The 18,888-nt window shown below is 35.6% G+C and overlaps 2 protein-coding genes across 2 annotated transcripts; one reads left to right on the top strand and one right to left on the bottom strand.

Annotated features, from left to right (window-relative positions):
• The first annotated feature begins 4,934 nt into the window (after positions 1-4,934).
• LOC123708836 (synaptic vesicle glycoprotein 2C-like) lies at positions 4,935-10,520 on the top strand. Its single transcript, XM_045659759.1, has 11 exons — positions 4,935-4,988; positions 5,434-5,595; positions 5,887-6,046; positions 6,648-6,769; positions 6,851-7,092; positions 7,184-7,329; positions 7,872-8,001; positions 9,061-9,219; positions 9,316-9,434; positions 9,589-9,716; positions 9,994-10,520. Exons 2-11 carry the CDS (start codon positions 5,502-5,504, stop codon positions 10,023-10,025), a joined length of 1,332 nt encoding a protein of 443 aa, XP_045515715.1. The 5' UTR covers positions 4,935-4,988; positions 5,434-5,501; the 3' UTR covers positions 10,026-10,520.
• A 341-nt stretch (positions 10,521-10,861) lies between these two features.
• On the bottom strand, positions 10,862-15,694 carry LOC123708835 (organic cation/carnitine transporter 7-like). The gene is made up of 11 exons (XM_045659758.1): positions 15,515-15,694; positions 14,834-14,995; positions 14,315-14,477; positions 14,087-14,208; positions 13,654-13,898; positions 13,084-13,232; positions 12,792-12,918; positions 12,524-12,658; positions 11,785-11,930; positions 11,465-11,592; positions 10,862-11,217 (listed from the first exon to the last, which is right to left on the bottom strand). Exons 1-11 carry the CDS (start codon positions 15,561-15,563, stop codon positions 11,150-11,152), a joined length of 1,494 nt encoding a protein of 497 aa, XP_045515714.1. The 5' UTR covers positions 15,564-15,694; the 3' UTR covers positions 10,862-11,149.
• Positions 15,695-18,888: the final 3,194 nt, after the last annotated feature.

Genomic DNA, 18,888 nt, shown 5'->3' with positions numbered 1-18,888 from the left:
TGATACATTTTTAAAACCCTATCCAAAGCAGGCTTATGATTATTCTTATGAACAACCCATCTGGTTTTGCTACAGATGAGTATTTGTTGATATTCTGCTTAAATTTAGGAGCTGCACCACTGAAATTGCCGTTGGCATTGTCCACACATAATGCTACAACACTTGGTTTAAATAATGAACAATGATGTCTGAAGTTTCACCAGGTTGGTTTTGGAAATCTAAAATTATTACTTACACACCTACGTAAGGTTGAGAAAAGCGCCTATTGTGGTAATAGGGTATATTTTCTTGCTATCGTGATTTGAAGCGTCGCGTCGCTTAGTATTGTAATAAAACTGCTCTTATCAAGTTCATGTTTTAATTCGTTTATCGCTGTAGGCGTCAAAACAATTATTACAATAGCTTCTGATTTCGAACGCGCTCATTTAAATTTGGGATCAAAATTGATAATTTCGATGCAAAATCATTAGAACGAAAAATGTGGTTTTCTTAACTTAGCACACGATACGGCTAAGTCTAGATGGCTTCTGCTGCGGCTATATCTAAGTACTTCACGAGTTGGAGCGTCCGATTTCTTTAAAAAGTTTGACACGATCGCCGTTTTTATGTTTGTCGGACATTAATTATATGTATACTAAAATTTTCGGGACTTCTGGTTACGTCACGCATGGTAAACCTCCAGATCAGAGAGAGAAAACAAGAAGAGGAAGGAAATATATTGGTTATTGGTTTTTATTTTGGCCTAATTGGTAACATAAGGTAAACAAACGTTTATTTAATGTAATGACATTACGTGAGATCGTAATGACCATGATAATAATATATTGCCATACGCAAGTCGGAAGAGAATACAAATTGAGGTGATAGACTTTTCTAGAATAGACGATTCATATGACGCTGTAATGTAAACTGTGTTTTGCCGCAAAACTTGTCAGTTCTAAACTAAGCCCCAAAAAACTATCATCCCTCATGTTACCGCTTTTTCGCGATATACGATATAGGCCCCAAAATTCTTAATAAACGGTTCAAAACACTATACACACGAAACATTTGGTGTCATGGAACTTTTGCACAAATGTTGTGATCCCCAACACACAAGTCGTTGGAGACAAATTAGTTAAACACTTTCACTTCTTGGGGTACACCGATTTTCCGAGACACGTAAAATGGGTTATGTATGTCGGAAGATCATCAAAGTTATTACTTATATTTATAATGCACGAGAATACGAGAACGTGGCTAAAAAAAATTGTTAACCCAGTACGTCTATTTTATAAGATTCTTTTCTATGAATAGGAGGTACTCATGACAATCAACTACAATGCAGTTGTAGTTGTCACAAAAGGTTTATTTATAACTAGAAATGTAGGTCACATGTCCGCGAAATGGGTGTACGGTTAACTGGTTATACAACTCGAACTATATTTAAGATAATAAGCTATAGCTCACACGAGTAAGTTCTTATTGACTTAGTTGGTATTTGGTTTACTAAAAAACGTGGTAAGCGGACTGAGTCAATATTGGGCTCAAACAATTACAATACTTAACTAAATCCTTTAAAGGAAATAACGCTATTATTAAAATAAGAACGATTTACTAATTTGAATGCTTTGAAATTCTTGAATTACTCTAAAAACTGCTCAGTCATTTATACTTGTGCAAAAGTATATCAATTGATACTAATAACATTAGATTTTCGACATTTTCTTATCTTATTCACAAAAATGCGTCTAAAATGATTGAGTGAATTGAGATGGATGATTACTACTTATTCGTTTTGCATAAAGTTACAAACTACAAGGTATAATCTAATAGTAGAAATCGCGTCTGCGCATTAAAACTAGAAACAAACAAACAATGAATGCAAAAGACATATTAACTTGGTTTGACTTCTATACTAAATGTAATAAGAACTAAATGTTGATTTATTTGAGTAAGATTGCAAAAAATAATCATTGTATTGACTATTTCCTGTCATTTGAATGAGCGATCGAGCCGCCATCTTGTCGAGGCGCCAAATTGTCTTTACCTCACTCTGCTACAGGTCATTTCTATTTTATTCCAATTTGTATCGTGATAGGAAGCAGACATATCACTTCCAAGTTAAACAGTGAATACATTTCATTATTACGGATACTGTGTGTATAATTTTCGTGCCCTAACAAGAATTACAACACTAAATGTAGTTAAACCTATTCCGTCATGAAAAATACTACGTTAAAATTAATATAACCATTAGAAGAAGTATGTGAGTGCAATGTATGTTGATTGAAATTCTTAGTTTTAAGCTGAATGTCAACTGGCTTTAATCTTTAAAACTTGAGCTTATAACTAAGATAAAATTACGACGCTAGAGTAACAAAAAGTTGACTTATTGAAGGGCTCTTAAACCTAAGTGACACTTATGTTACCTATAAGGAATATAAGTGTAGTCGACCTTTAGTACATTATCAGACACGAAAATGTTATATTGAAATTTATGAGTGTGGGAAAAACTAAAGAGCTCATTTTGGCTTCAAGTGTGCAATAATTCCTAACACTTAACAACTTAAATCTAATTAATCTGACTTAACTGATGTTAGGTTATATAACTCTCGCTAATCTTTACTTGTTTATGGCTCCCATAGATAATTTGATGGTGATGGTTGAACCTTACCTTTATCCACCCATCTGCTGAATGGGAAATGCACTCATGTAGCGCCATGAATGCAGTTGAAACGAGCCAGTCCCGAACTTGTGCATAAGCCATCCAAACCAACCTCACCATCGCCGAATGATTATTAGTAGATGCAGCATGGTCGAGATCGAAAGATGCCGTTAACTGAAATTTTAATAAAGGATACCTGATTATTTGAATTGAAATTGAAATTTGAATTGAACTGTGATTCAGAAGTACTATGTGTTTAGGCAGTGTTTCTAAATAGGTCGTTTAATTCGCCCTACACTTGTTCATATAATATAGGCTACTGTTCAGTCACTTACGCCCCAATTTGAAACAACAAACATCTACTACTATGCATTCATTGCTGTCAACTAATAATTATGATTTAAGATGCCACTCATCAAAACATATTGTTTTTAACTTAAAACTTTAAACTACGTGATATTGGATTTAAACTTTGTAATTAACTTTTTAGAAAAAAAAACAATGCTAGCTTATTTTTTTTATTAAATCCAAATTATGTTGTCCTTATCGTTTGGTAACAATCGGTTAATACTTAAATTGTGTGTAGAAAATTTACTTTTATCATAAAATCGAATGTGATTTTTTTTATCTGTGCTGGAGGTAGGCCTGGAGAAGGTCAGTCCCGGTCTTCTGAAAGCAATCTCCATCCGAGGTAACTTGTGCCGGTGATGGTGGTTGTTGAATAGTCTCCATTGTGTCGTGGCCCACGGTGACTTGACCCTGCCTCAGAAACCTGTTCTCGGAGTATGTCTGAGAACGCCTCAGTCATAACAGGAACACAGAGCTCGTTGGCTTTGAATGATGCTACCGCTTTTGTATAACTGGCCGAGGTGCCTTCTATCAACCGTGGTCTGTTTGAGGTTTGACCCTTTTACTTTCCCCAGCCGTAGTGTAGCCTTAGACTATTCGCTTAGAGATCCGTTACCTGACACTGAAAATCCTTTTGTTAAGCTAGAATCTTCAGAGGTATGGTACTAAGACAAATATTACGTAAGAGTAGAAGCCGCGTGTCTGTACATTTTAATAGAATTAGACCATGTAGAGTTTGGTTAACATACGGTTTATCGGGACTTTACAAGGTGGTCAAACTTGGTCTTCATCTGAGAGCCGCCATGAGCGGGGGTCTAAGAAATGGCGGTTTTACGATGTTCTTGTAATGAACTTGTCATATTCATTCATGTGTGTGCTAACTAAGTTATAATATAAATTGTTAAACAAGGATTCTAATTTTATGCAGAGAAAGCCTGCGAGTCATTTTTAACAACATTAACTTATTTTATGATAACTTATCATTTAAAAGAGCCAACATAGGAAATATTTTTTTAGAGAACAGGGGGCAAACCGGCAGGAGTCTCACTTGATGTTAAGTGATAGCGCCGCCCATTGACACTCACATTGCCAGAAGGCTCGCATGTGCGTTGCCGGTCTTTTAAGAATTGGTACGCTTTTTTCTTAGGACCCTAAGTCGACTCTGACAACTGCGTGTGTAATACCTGCCCGGCCAGTGTAAAGAGTATTTCCAATGTTATCATCCGCATAGCAATGAATGTTGCTAAGATGCTAACATATCATTGATATGCAGAAGATAAAGGATCAGGAATGATGTGCCGATCTACATTTTATTATTACATAATAATATAAGAGACAATCAAACATTAAACTTAGAATTAGGTTAAGAAAAAGTAAAGGAATAAAAGTAAAATTTATTAATAATATTTCTGTCTTCCAATAGATGCTGACTCAGAATATTCAAAAGGATTGACAGAATGCGTTAACAGCGTAAACGTTTAAGACTTTTTTATTAACATCATTTGAAATGACTGGTGGTTATTATTACGATATGAATTCATTGTTATAATAGATAGGGTGGCGATGGCTCACGCTTAGTACTCGTGTAAGGCGTAATGTCTATGAAAAAATATGGCGATTAAAAATGTGACGATAAGCTTCTTGACAATCTTCCCAATCTTTAGTCTCTCTATTTCATGCATTTGTTTTATAATTGACAATTTCTTAAATTGATTAAGTAATCGTTCATTACAAATAATTTACATATATTTGATAGCGTTTAAGAAAAACAGCCGACTACTTCCGTATGAGTAGTGTAAATAAAGAAGGAAAAATATTATCACATATAACTAATGAAAATTTTACGTTAGAGATAATAGAGTAATGTTTACAAAGTAAATAATGATTGATGAGAAAAGCGATGTTGTAGGTATTTTAGTATTGTTCAAAATGTCTAACTGTGAAGTGAATAATGAGAAATCTTGGAGTTACGAAGACGCGTTTGAGATAACTGGTAATTTAAATGGAAACACACATGCAATCTTCATTGTTACCAAAATACGGATCAAAATTTTCGGTTCAAAGTGCTAACAGTGACGAACAGATTTATATTTGATTTATTAATTGATAACGACTATAACGGCATGAGGCCTTGATTGTGACCTACGCGGTTTAGGCGTTTGACGTAGGAGAATTTAACATTCAACAGTCCGCGAGATTGTTGTATTCATTATTCCTCATTGAACCGAAGCTCTACTTAGAACTTACTTAAGACGTCCTAATGTGGTGGTGAAACAAACAGTTGTAAAATCTGTAATAAACATACAGGTTACTTTCTCTACCAGCTAGATCAGGACTTTCTATGGGTGAACAATCGAAATAATAGCTAGCATATTATTTGTTAAATTGTTATCTATATTCCAAGCATATACTTCAGTAACTATGTAAACTGTTTTCAGGTCATGGCCGATACAACTATAAAGTGCTAGCGGCATGCAGTTTGATATCAGTAGCGGTGGCCAATGAAATGTTTGGGTTTGCAATCACCGTAGCTGCTGCTTCCTGTGATTTGGATCTTACCATCAGTCAGATTGGTGTTCTAGCTAGTTCACCATTTGCAGGTATAAAGTATCTGTTAAAAGGATAAAGAATCCTATCGGCGTCTTTTCTTCTGGTCTCCTGACAATGATTTTCACCACCGAGTAGAAACATAGAAAATCCATTAGTGCACCGGAATATGAACACAAGATCTTAAACTTGAGAGTTTGGCATTTTCCATATCTTCCTCGAATCGCTTCAGAAGCAGCCATTTATTTATATTTTCGATTTCACGAGAAAAAACCTAAGCATACAGACAAGGACGGGGCTTTGTCTGTATGTTGTTATTTATTGTGCTGCATATTTTTTCCCAGGCTTACTTTTTGCATACCCATGGGGCTACTATGCCGACACACGAGGAAGGAAAAGAGCCTTGCTGCTCTCTACTTCAATTGGATTTGTTTTCGGATTCCTAGGAAGTTTCTCAGTCAATTGGCATATGATGCTAGCCTTCAAGATTATTGGGTGTAGTTTGTAAGTGTTTTTATCATTATCACCGCTAACTGGCATAGTATTTGAGTATTTAGAGAAATGTGAACTTACGTAATACCTGCAGCTGAGTTTCATCATCAGTTGACGAGGCAGAATGCGAAATTCTAAAAAACTGAGCGATATTTAAGGCAATTACTCACTAAAGTATTTCCGGATCAATTCGACTTAAGGTCCTTCAAGAAAAGACCGTACCTATTCTTAAAAGGCCAGCAACGCACTCACGAGCCTTCTGGTATAGAAATTCTCCAGATAAGCCAGTTTGCCCCTCCTTTCTATAAAAAAATTTAGAAAGACGGTTTATTGAATATTTCCCATAACATAACACATAGACCCTTACACTAATTAAGGCATACCATGGCATTGACAAAATAGAACTATCACAAACATTTGTTAAACCTTTTATAGCGCCATTGGTGGTTACTGGAAATATGTATTACTCAATGTGTCAGACATGTTTTGTAATTGCATTTCATACTTTGGCAAACTCGTGTGGTATAAATAATGTCATTTCAAAGATTTTATTAGTTACTATGTTCAAAATCAACCTATAAGGATCCAAGGAAGTTTTACTTCCTTTTTCCAGCTCTACGGCATCATTCACGCTTACAATGACATACCTCGGAGAGTGCACCAGAGACAGAAATAGAGGACAATATATCTTCATCATGATGAGCATTAATTTAGCAAGTGAAATGTTGTCTTATGGTGCGTAAGGAGTATGGTGAAGTAAATCATATAAGTTAATAATTAAATTACTGGCGTGAACGTGTTTTTGAATTTTTACAGGTCTGGCCTACATCATTCTTCCTTTCTCATTTGCGTACCCCGTACCATTGTTATCCATTACATTCAACTCGTGGCGTCTTTTCTCGATGATTCTGTGTATTCCACTTGGTATCGGAGCCATTTTCATGTGGACTCTCCAAGAGAGTCCTAAATTCTTAGCTGACAGGGGAGATGGAGATGAAGCTTTACAGGTCCTGAAGATGATGTTTGTGGCGAATGGGAATCAAGAACATGAATTTCCTGTGAGTTTAAAACGATTGGGTGATTCGTTGTATTCTGTAATAAAATATATTGTACTCTTATTATTCAAATACCTAATATATTGTCTTGCAGGTTAAGTCGCTACAGTCAACGGTCAGCGTCGTCAAAGAAATTTCCTGTTGTGTTACACTAGGGCAACAAATAGTCCAACTGTTTAAGCCACCGTTATTGTGGAGGACATTGCAACTGTTCTATTTATTATCACTTACCTGTTCCATGTAAGTTATTTAGCTATAAACGTTTTTTAAATAAGCTGTCTGCTAGTTTTATCTAACATACGTATTTTTGTGTTAATGTAACTTTATGGGCGGGCCGACGCCGATTGCGTTAAGGAACCGCTGGTGTTGATGTTAAATCAGATGAGGAAGGAACCTCATCGCTAGGAGATTTTTTTTGTTATGGCCTGCAAAATAACTTCTATGAAAAACATCAAATATATATTATTATTATTCAAGTTATCTCATTAGAACTCATATCGATGATCGTTCTAAACTCTACTAAGAACTAGTTTTTCCGAACGTGTATACAAATTATAAAAAATTAAGGAGCGATGCTATAGATCCCTACATGAGAATCAGCCTTAAGGAATGGCTCTAGTATCTGTATATAACATATGATTAAAATTTACCGATATCGACTGTATATCTCTTAGGATTTAACGGAAAAAAGTATGTGATTTGAGGTAACGACTTAGATATTTTAAATTGTTCCATAATGCCAAAAATATGTTTTAGAGAAAGTCATGTTTAAATTTTTTTAGAAACAACGCCATTGCGATGTGGTTTCCAACGATGCTAGATATCGTATTCAAATCGATTTCATCAGATACAGCGGAGGTTTCATTTTGTGAAAGTATAACGGATGACTCTGTTTCGCATAGAAACTCTAATGTAAGTATCTTTGTGGGAACCTCTGAATACAATATCCGGGTAGTATGGGTGTGCTGGGGATGGGTATGCTGTGCTTAGAAGACGAATTACTTCAATATGGCGTATGAAAGAATCTCTCTCTATGTGCTGAGTTTAGGCTTTAGAGCTAAAAGGCTAAATTGGTTTCTAATTAATTACACTCATTTCTTCTGTTTTACGACATCCTTGTGACCTGTATAGACAAGCAAAGGAATTATGGTTTTTAGGTCGCGAATAAATCCGTTGAACCTTTAAACTTAAACTCCTGAACTCCGAAACAGACAGCATTTGCGTTATGTAGGTACAATGGACACATAAAACGTATATGGTCTTAACCTTGTTTACGCTTTATAATTTTTTTTACGCATTGAATAGATAATTGGTAGTCTTTTCTATGAAACGATTCATCAGCGTCATAGGATAAACTCTATTGAAATATTAGCCTAACGGCACTTTCGACAAGCAAATTCGACTACGAACGTTATAATAAATAGCGATCAGCGCAATCAGCTGATTATTGTAGGGGTTTTTAAAAAATACAATAATTTAGTTCTGTGTACTGTTCAAAATCTTATTGTTATCATAAACAGCAGACCAAATTGCTTTGAGGGTCATTTAGCCTTTTCTTCCAAATGACCGCAAAACTGTACATCGATCGATATATCAACGCCCAGTACTCTGATGCTGGCTGTGGCCAGTAGAGTGTCTTTGAAGAGAGGAGTAGCGAAAAAGGGTATTTTGCGGAAAACAAGCGAACTTGGGTACTCTTGTTCTTCTTCGTTCCCGAGTCCTGGACTCCACGTAGCAGAGTTTCGAGTTCAGACACAAGTTTGCTTTGGTACTGACATTGCGTTATCGACATTGCGTTAACGTTAAAGTTAGCGAGCGTTTAACGACGTATATATCAAATAAAAGGCGAACATCATGTGTTCAACATAACCTTTCTCAATAAATTACTCTAAAACAAATATTTTTCAATTCAAAGCTATACTTTGTAAGATGTGCCCTTCAGTTGTATGATATTAACTATAAACATTTCAGGCACCCTGCACTGGAACATTATCTGAAGAAACTATTTTGTCTGGCATTATTACAAGTCTATTTTTCGTAGTATTGAACCTTTGTGTTGCGAAATTGGCGACGTGGCGACGCCAGATTTTGATGGGCTCTCTTTTGATTGCAGGAGTCAGCTGTGTTATGGTAAGCAAAGTCTTTGAAGAAGATTTTTCAAAGACAACGTATTTTATAGTACTGGCGTGTATTGGTTTACAGCTTAATAAATAAAAATGTTTTCAGATAATAGTATTGAGACAGCCCATAGCAAGTGTGATATTCTTCTCATTGGCTCAAATAACTGCCATTGGGTCCGGGAGCATCGCATCTTATTTTGTAGACTTGTATCCCACATCCTGCAGGTACTTTGTAAAACATTTACGAAATACTAAAGTTTTATGAGACATTTATGGTCAGAATATTCGAAAAGATTCTTATGTAATTTGAATAGAACCTTATTTTAATAATAATAGTAGCTTTGGGAGTTCATATTGGGTATAAATATTTTTATTTCAGAGGTCTAGCACCAAGCCTGGGCTTTATGTTAGGTCGGTTCGTATCTCTTACGGCTGTCATATTAATCGGAGGAACTATCGTGAACCATTGCAACGCTATTTTCTATACTTCTGCTACGTTGGCTTTTTGTAAGTGTATTTTATTATATGTGCTTAGCTAGTGTTAATTCCGTCCATAGAAACAAAATCCATAAGTAAATAGTAAGCCTTAGGAATAGCAGGAATATTACATTCTTATGAAGCTACTTTGACTGTCGGGTGAAAAAAAATGCATAAAAACAAAATTAATGATTAAATAGGCGATAGTTAATAAGTGAACGTAGTGACCCTACATTTCCTACCCTTTTTTAGTCTGTTAATATGTTTCACAATGATAACGCCTTCAAAACATATTTCATTATTTCAGCTGGCGCGGGCGTTGCGTTATTACTTCCGTAGGACATCCAAAAGCTAAAATGTCGTACTATAGAGGAATTAAAAAATACAACTTTTATAATATAGTTATGGAAACTATTGGGATGTCTCTTTGCTTAGAAACTTCTTCAATTGCTGTCACCGTAATGCATCCATCATAAAACATGCAAACATGTTACATGGGAAGCCATTGTAAGAAAAATAAATAGTATATTTAGAAGCTATCCACAGTTGACACCGAATTGATTGTCAACTGTCGTATTGAGATTGTTATTATTTGCTTAATACTCGAGTCTATTTAGTGGTTTTGACCTATTTAGTACTAAAAACCTAGAAATTATAGGTAATTCACGTTCTAGAAGAGGTAGCGAAAATTGTTTTCTGGCCGTCAGTGATTCTCCCTTAGTTAATATAAAAAATTATTAGATTTTCGTTAAGTGGTGTATTTTTGGAATAAAACGTTTTCATGTATGTAAAGTTTTCATTTTCACGATTTTTTTATTGATCACGATTAAGCAATAGATATATTCAAAAGAGAAGATTTCAATATTGTTATTAAATTAGAGACAAATCTATGACAACATAGACGTACTATTTGGTTACCATGACATTTTCAGAAACCAATTTTGTTCACTTAACATAGAAGTAGAAGTCTTGCCTACCCATAGCAACAGAAGATCCGAAGTTTTATTAACTTTCACTATCATTATTAATCAAGGCAACTAAACGGCAAACGGGAAGGAGGCTCCCGAGTACGAGCTGGTTTGTTTAAAGTTAATACTTTCTGTTCTTACCCTAATTGAATTGGTTCGGAAATAGTTGGTATTTCGTAACTCAAAATAAGATTATATTTATTTACATATTTAACTACAGTATTCTTAATATAATGTTAATAACACCAAAGTTATCTCAACTTCTTAATAAAAAAATGTTTTTTTAAAGCAATATTAACAATATGATCTTTCTGAATTTAGCCAACCTTTAACGCCAACAATATGACGACAATTAGATATTATTACTGCTATTATTAAATTTTAATAATGTGATAAGGTGAACTAAAGTATTTAAGGATGAACTGTGACATAACTGCGATAATATTACCGGCGCAGTTATCTGCTAAATGCTTGTTAATACAATAAAAGTTCTTCTTATATGCTATTTTCTTTTCCTTCATTTTTCTTATCACCCGGCAGGAGGAAACCAGTAAATGCTCCGACTATAAATGATAAAATGATAATGCTTGTAACAATAGATAACATTTATAACGCTCAATTTACTTGAGTAAATATTAATATCGCAACGGCCATTTACCGTATTATTTCGATATGCACTTGCATACGCCTTCAGCGCTGACAATGGCGATTGTTGTTGATGTTAATATTTATTTTGGGTTCTAGGTTAGGTTACATATTCTAGGTACATTTTTTTAATTATCCATTACTATCTATGGATAGAATACTAACCGAAAGCCAATGCTGGAAAGCAGTAAAAGGCCAGTTCGCAATTATAGGTCAGCATACTCTTGACCACATTGATACCAATCACAGACACACCCCTGCCGATCATCATTGATAGACATATTGCCATTGCCCTGGAAATGCACTTATTATTAATTGCTATACAAATAGGCCATAAGGAAATACATTTTAAATATATTTAGGCGCTACGACCCGCCCTTGCGCTTATAATAAATCCCCCGAAATCTGCGACTAAAAACGTTTAACGTACATTTTAAAACGATTGTATATGAAATTCTTCTATACTATGGAACCTTGATACTTACTTCACATACGTTGGAAACATGTCAACACTAAAGGTGCAGAGGAATCCGAAATTAAGTATTCCAACCAAGAAGAGAAGAAACAAAACACCATTCATAGCCCAGTGAGTACTGAAGTTAATGCCCAGGCCTGTCAGACCTGAGATTATCTGAAAATTGATTTTTTTAATCTCATGGAAATAAATTCGTATGATCATGTGAAATATATTTAACAAGTTTACAAAAGATGCATTTGGCAAAAAGCAATGCTTATTATACGATGCTTGTGCATTATTGACACATCGTTGAACCCTGAAACCGTTCCCGGTTGGAAGCATATTTATACTTTTTTGCGATACATTTTTCACCATTACATGTTACATATATTTTTCTAAATCTAATTGTAAATCTAAATCGGATATTACGTTCTCCTATGTCACACACAATACAATATATTATGCAATTCCAATTCAAAATCATTTATTCATATAGGTAACACAATGTACACTTTTGAACGTCAAAAACAGAAATGTATATGAAATCCTTCTTATTTCACATTTACTGCCAGTTCTCAAATCAAGGGCGCAGAACTGGCAATAAACTTTACACAATGTTTGTTAGGATCCGCAACCATTACACCATGTTCCACATGACATCTTAAGTAATTAATAATAATAAAATAAATTGAAAACAAAGATTTTTCCTCTATCAGCCGGAGGCATGGTGGAATAGGAGTACACACTCACACTTATATTTAGGTTACCTGGACGCAAATAAGAAGCCTCTTTTTACCAATGTGTTCAATGGTTGCACTGAGAAAGGCGTTCAAACTTCCTAAGACGAGAGTCACTACAAATACAGTGAACATCGCCGTACTATTCATTGCACATTCGTTACTCTGAAATTGAAAAATAAACAGTTACCTTGTTGTGTAGGATACATCCGAGGACGAATTGAGCTTCCTAACATTTTTTCTGTTGAAAACCATTTGAAATTATTAACGGAAAGTCGCAATGTAAAGATTTAGATACCTGTGCAATAGTTAGATTTTCAGAAAACCGAAGTGTTTCGCAAAGGGTGAGGCCAAATTGCCCATTGTTCTTGGTTTGCACTATAGCATTTGCTACTACGGGTAACCAGACGTAGAATGGATTAATACTGAAACAAAAATAATTTCCTATCTTTAGAATTTCATTTAAATTCAATTATTTTACATCTATGTGTACAGACAGCTCGTATAACCAAACGTCCGACTGTAGAAGGATTTGTTTATTGGCCAATGTCATTACGATACTTAGATCTAACTATTTAAATAATACTAACACAAAGTATACGATACTGAATAAAAAGGAGAGAATAAGAGTGTTTCTGAGTAACGGCGGCTTTAGCAATGGCGTCGTTTGAGATTTTATGGATGCCCATAAGCTCTTGCTCGGTTCCGAACTCGATTCGTCCAGGAATAAGGAATGTACCTGCAAACATTTAATTGAATGAGAATATTTAATTTTAAATCTGCTATACTTTGTGTAAATCCATCAAATTTATTACATCTACATCCACTGTGCAATTATCTGTTATCAACGTATCATTGCTTTTCTAAATCCGAAATTTTCTCTGAACAAGTTTTTCATTGCAACTGAATTACGTGTATGTTGTCACGCACTGTTGTACTGCACTAAACCCTTAAAACAATTTATTATAAACTTAATAGTCGTCGTTGCCCTCGAATTTCCTAATACCTTATAAATATTAATTTTTACAGTGCCTTTAAAAAAGCTCTCAAAGCGAGATTTTCGGCCCTTAGAAGCCATTATGGTATTTCAATGCAAAATTAATTAACTGAAATTCAAAACAATTAAATCTATCGTGAACTTAATTTTTTTTATTGAATACCTGATATTCATCTCTTCCTTTGCCATTATTTATCTCAAACATTCTTCTTAATACATCTAAAGCTTTCTCTTCTTCTCCCACACTCAAAAGAAACTTTGGCGTCTCATATGTAAGGTAAGTGGCAAATGCGGCAATGGCAGCTGGTGTCGTGGTCAAGAAGTTTAGAAGTCGCCAGGGAACCAGGTTTATGTCCAAGATTGGCACGTGATATGAAAACTTGAGGTTGGATATTGGTATCGATAGTACTGAAAGTCATAATAATACTTTGATCTTTGTGTTTTGTTGTTAACATTTCAACTCATTCCGAAACACATACTTCGTACACCAGCTATTGTAAGGATTAATAACTTAATAGCTCTTTGAAATTGTATTATGCATAAATAATATATATATATATACATAATATAAAAAATGTAGCAAATAGAACCCTTACTTCCTAGAAAACCAAATGACATTGTAAATACTGTCCCAATCATAGCCACCATCATAGCTCTCTTATGCGCAGGAGTAAATTCACCGAGTATTGTCAATCCTAAAGGATATGTGCCAGCTAAGCTAAAATAGATAAACAAAAGAACCAAAATATTATATACGAAATGCACAAGATCTTATTGAGAGGAAAATATTCTGCTTTGATTTTATTTCAATAAAATATACTTACGCAGTAGAAGAAATGAATTTGAATATAAATAAACATATCCAGTTTGGTGAAAAACAGGCCAGAGTGCTAGAAGTGAATGAGAGTAAGAGAGACAGAATAACTATTTTCCGTCTGCCTCTCGTATCAGCCAAATACCCCCAAAAATTCGATGTTATTATAATACCTAAAAATATTGAACAAGTATTCGATTAAGATCGAACGAAAAAGATAATTACACAATTTCCACAATAGTATATATCATGTATTGGATTAAGTAATATTAATCAATATGATAGAATTCTAATAAATAGACATAGCAACCGTAATCGTCCCAGTTATATATAATCTATTAAAGTAATGAATGAAATACCATTAAAACTCATAATGCTTTAGTACATACGAAGTCACAGTCACAATAGCTTTGCAATTGTTTTATGAAGTAGACGTACATAGTGTCTGGATGCGATCACTGTTTGTGATGATTGTACTGATATGCCAGTTTGATACGCCTTTTACAATCGAGTATTATACATAACTCACCGGCCATGGGTGTACTAGCAATCAACCCCTGTTGATAAACTGTAGTCTGCAAGTCGCAGGCACTTGTTGGTACGACATAAGAAACGGAATAAATTTCAAACACAACACTAAGTATCACTAATACGTTCACCAGCAATGTAACGTAGTTGTATTTGCCGAAACCTGAAATAAAGGTAGTTCAAGACTTGCGTTAAAGTGAATTTATCTAACATCGTCCAAAAAAGTAATTACGTAAATTTCGTATGTTCGCTGTATATGGGATACAGCCACTGTCAAGCTAAGGTCGCACGAGGACATTATTGCTTTGTGCGCAATTAACACTTGTTCGTACGATTCGAAGTGTCAGGCACAGAAGGCTGATGTATGAGGTACTCTATTAAATAAACAGGTTGAGGCCAACAACGAATCCATGGTTAAAACAGTGGTTTTATTGAGTTATATTTTTTCAGTTTAGTATCATAATGTAGTGTTTCAGTTAATACAAATAACAAAACCATTTACCAAAACACATATACATAACATGTAGTATATCAAATCAACGCGTGAAAATGCCATCCCTCCAAAAGCAATACTAAAGTTTTAACCGTAGGAACAAAAATAGGTGGCGACCTACACGGTAAGCTATTTATTTAATTTGTAAATAGTAAATACTACATTGTTTACAAAACATTTCTAACTCACCGGTTAAATTTAAAGCTTCCTCAAACGGTACTTTCCTTGATTTATCCATTTTTCCACAACTGGAGTAACCAATGTATAACTTTATCAAGTCATCAAAATCCGCAACAAAATAAACGATTCAATTTGATAGTGCAAATTGCGTACAACTTACGCTCAATTCACTAAACAGAGTAAACAATGACTGTGCTGCTTAATTAATATTCATCTCTTTATATACTTGATGTTATCTTTGTCACACGAAGGAAATGAAAATCACTATGATCTATGATTGTAAAATGTCTCGTGTAATATAATTCAGTTCATGAGAGTCGAGTCCTGTCGAGATAAGAATGTTATTTAAATAAAATAATCGTAGTTGGACTCATATGATTACAGATTTACTAAGTTAAATAAAAGGAACCAACATCGGAAGTATTTAAATGAAGTTGAACAAACGTTGTCGGTTGTTGATGCTCCACCAGATGAGTACGATAAGTACGCACAATTGCAGATTTTGCAGCACAGGGAGGGTTGGTGTCAATGGAATTGGTGGAAAGGTTAAAACTGTGTATTTGGCCTGTTAGGGGTGTACTGGGTGTAGGCGGCCTTAACTGGTTTGCGAGGACAAATTATTTCTGCTGTGCAATGCTCTCATCTACAGATTACAACATCTGCCATTACTTTAGATATGTTATGGCCAGATATCTCCTTGTTAAACTACCATCGGAGAGGAGATTAAATGTCATCTCCCAGGTTCATATGATTTGTTAATCGGAGCAGAAGTTTTTCGGAATGCTGTGACTAAGTAAAAGCATACTTCTACAACCAAGCGGCTAAGTAGCAGCCCCAACTGATTTCAATGATGTCAGTTGATGCCGATTTGCGGGTGGGAATATATTTTTATAAGGCTCATGGCTCTAGTTACAAGGGAGTTTCTTCAAATCTGTGTTTGCATTGGAAGAAATTTTTTTTAAACGTTTTTTTTAATGTAATCAAAATGGGTCAAAATCACCAAGGTGGCAAAATTGGTTCCGACTCAATTTTTGTTGATAAATACCTGAAATAGTTGGGCCATAATTATTTATATCTATCTGATTTTAGTTAACTTTGTCTAAAGCCGTCATGGTTTTTTGCGAAATAATGTTGAAATATTTCGAACGATCATTTCGAGAACGTTGCCGAATATGATGTGCGTTCCCGACATGGTGTTTTTCTTAGGACTGCCCCTTCAATAAATTTATTTACAAAAGTAAAATAATAAAATTCATTTTATAAATTATAGTAGTGATTATAATGACTCTAACTTATTAAACTCTCTTTAAAAAGCAAACTAAGATGTTTCTGGAGTGTCCTTGTTGTTGATGTAGCAGTAAAATCTATTGTATAAATACATGACGTAATATTTTTTTGCTTTTTTACAAAATATTTCCATTTCCGAATTCGTCACCTTGGTGATTTTACCCAAATGTAACCAATGCCAGTCAGTAAAGTTGCAGCTTTCTAATGGTGAAAGAATTTTTTAAATCGGTTCAGTAGTACAAACTCATACAAAGTCTCTCTTTATACCATTAGTATAGATTAACTTAAGTTTAATGGTCGTTTGAGTGGAGTGATATCTGTGGCTAAGACTCAAGGGTGTTTTAAGTACTAAACTTTAAAAGTTAGTCTGCTATACTCGTAGTATACTTTAGCTTATAATGTTCATTCCTTTTAAAATAAGTTTTGACAATGTCATTTTTAACAAACAAAATCAATGGTGTTCACTTGTGCAATCGTAAGCTTTGATTCAAAATAAATAAAAATTACTTTATTTAACTAAAAAAACATACCATTTTGTATTTAGATTCTAAAGGTTGTAACCATACAATAGGCAACGAAACGTTGAGATACATATTCCTATTCATTTTGGTTAACCTACTATAATATACTTCTATGAGCAGTGAGCACTAGCTTTTAAACTAGGCCTAGCATGTCTCTGTTTGTCAATAAGAAATTGTTTAAGTTCTTTGTCATTGGATATTTATTCATTTTATTGTATATTATTAAACGAAATGTAGAATAAAGGTAGAATCTATTTACGTTGTTGCTATGGGTTGCTATAGAATTGAGACTTTATCTCGCTAAATTCTTTAAATTCAAAATGCAAAAGACAAACTTTCATATACTTGAAAACATAAGGAACCAAAAATGTATCAAGATCTATTGCCAGCAACCAAGCCATGAAACAATTCATATCCTTTGTTGAACTGAAATAGAAATGATAATTAAAAAATAAATCACTGATATAATTCTTGAAGATTGTACTAATGTACGATCAATTAATATTGACTGAAATATGAGCCGTTGAAGAGGAAGAAACCGTCTGCCGCGTCTATATCTATATCAATGGCATTCACTCAAAAACTAGAGAATGGATTTGAATACAATATAAATAATTGCAGCAAGGCTGCCTCTGAGGCAGCCTTGCTGCATTTAGAAAGGAGACTGTGTAGGTTTAGAATGTAGCAATACGTTCTAGGCCGAGGATGGAAATTACAAGTGGTCAGTAATTCAACATTCCTTTTTATCAGGAGGCCACAGCAAGTGATGGCGGTTCGGGCGGCTGGATGCTCCCGGACCGTCTCGTTCGAGGCGGCGTGCCTGTTGGCGCGGACTCCCCCTGGGAGTTAGAGGCGTTGGCCCTAGGCGACCTGTTTCGTCTCAAGTGTGAGACTAGGGCAGGTGGCCGATGGGCTGAACTGGTCGGACCGGCAAGGAGGCAAGCCAGGGAGGCCACCTTTAATAGATGGGCCCATGATCTGGCTATGCCTAGGGCGGGAGTACGCACCGTGGAGGCGATTCGCCCATGCCTACGAGAATGGGTGAAGTGGAGCTGTGTCCTTTCGGATGGCGCAGATACTGTCTGGGCATGGGTGCTTTGGGCGGTATCTGCACAAGGTGGCAAGGCGGGAAACCCTTCCCATCTACCACCATTGTGGTGCCCCAGAGGACACGGCGGAGCACACCCTGGCTGATTGTGCCACTTGGTCGAGGCAACGCCATGACCTAGTGTCGGTCGTCGGGACGGACCACTCGCTACCGAGCGTTGTTGCAGCAATGCTTGGTAGCCAAGAGGCATGGCGTGCGGTGGCCTTCTTCTGTGAGCATGTCCTGCTGCAGAAGGAGGCTGCCGAGCGTCAGCGGGAGGTGCGTGGCGATGGCCGGAGGGGTTGTGCTCGGCGGCGGCGAGGCGGGGGTGCGGGGGCAAGACGCGAGGAGAGTTTGCCCAACAGTATCCCCCTGCGCCGAGCTGGGCTGAGCCCGTATGCAGTCATATTCGCCTGAGTTCCCTGGGTTGAATGCCTAGTGCGACCCCCGGGGGACTTAATGCGGTGCCAGACTTCATTCATTCAGAA

This window comes from Pieris brassicae, chromosome 4 (assembly GCF_905147105.1).
Source record: "Pieris brassicae chromosome 4, ilPieBrab1.1, whole genome shotgun sequence".
Taxonomy (NCBI): domain Eukaryota; kingdom Metazoa; phylum Arthropoda; class Insecta; order Lepidoptera; family Pieridae; genus Pieris; species Pieris brassicae.
This window is presented reverse-complemented; position numbering and strand designations above follow the sequence as displayed.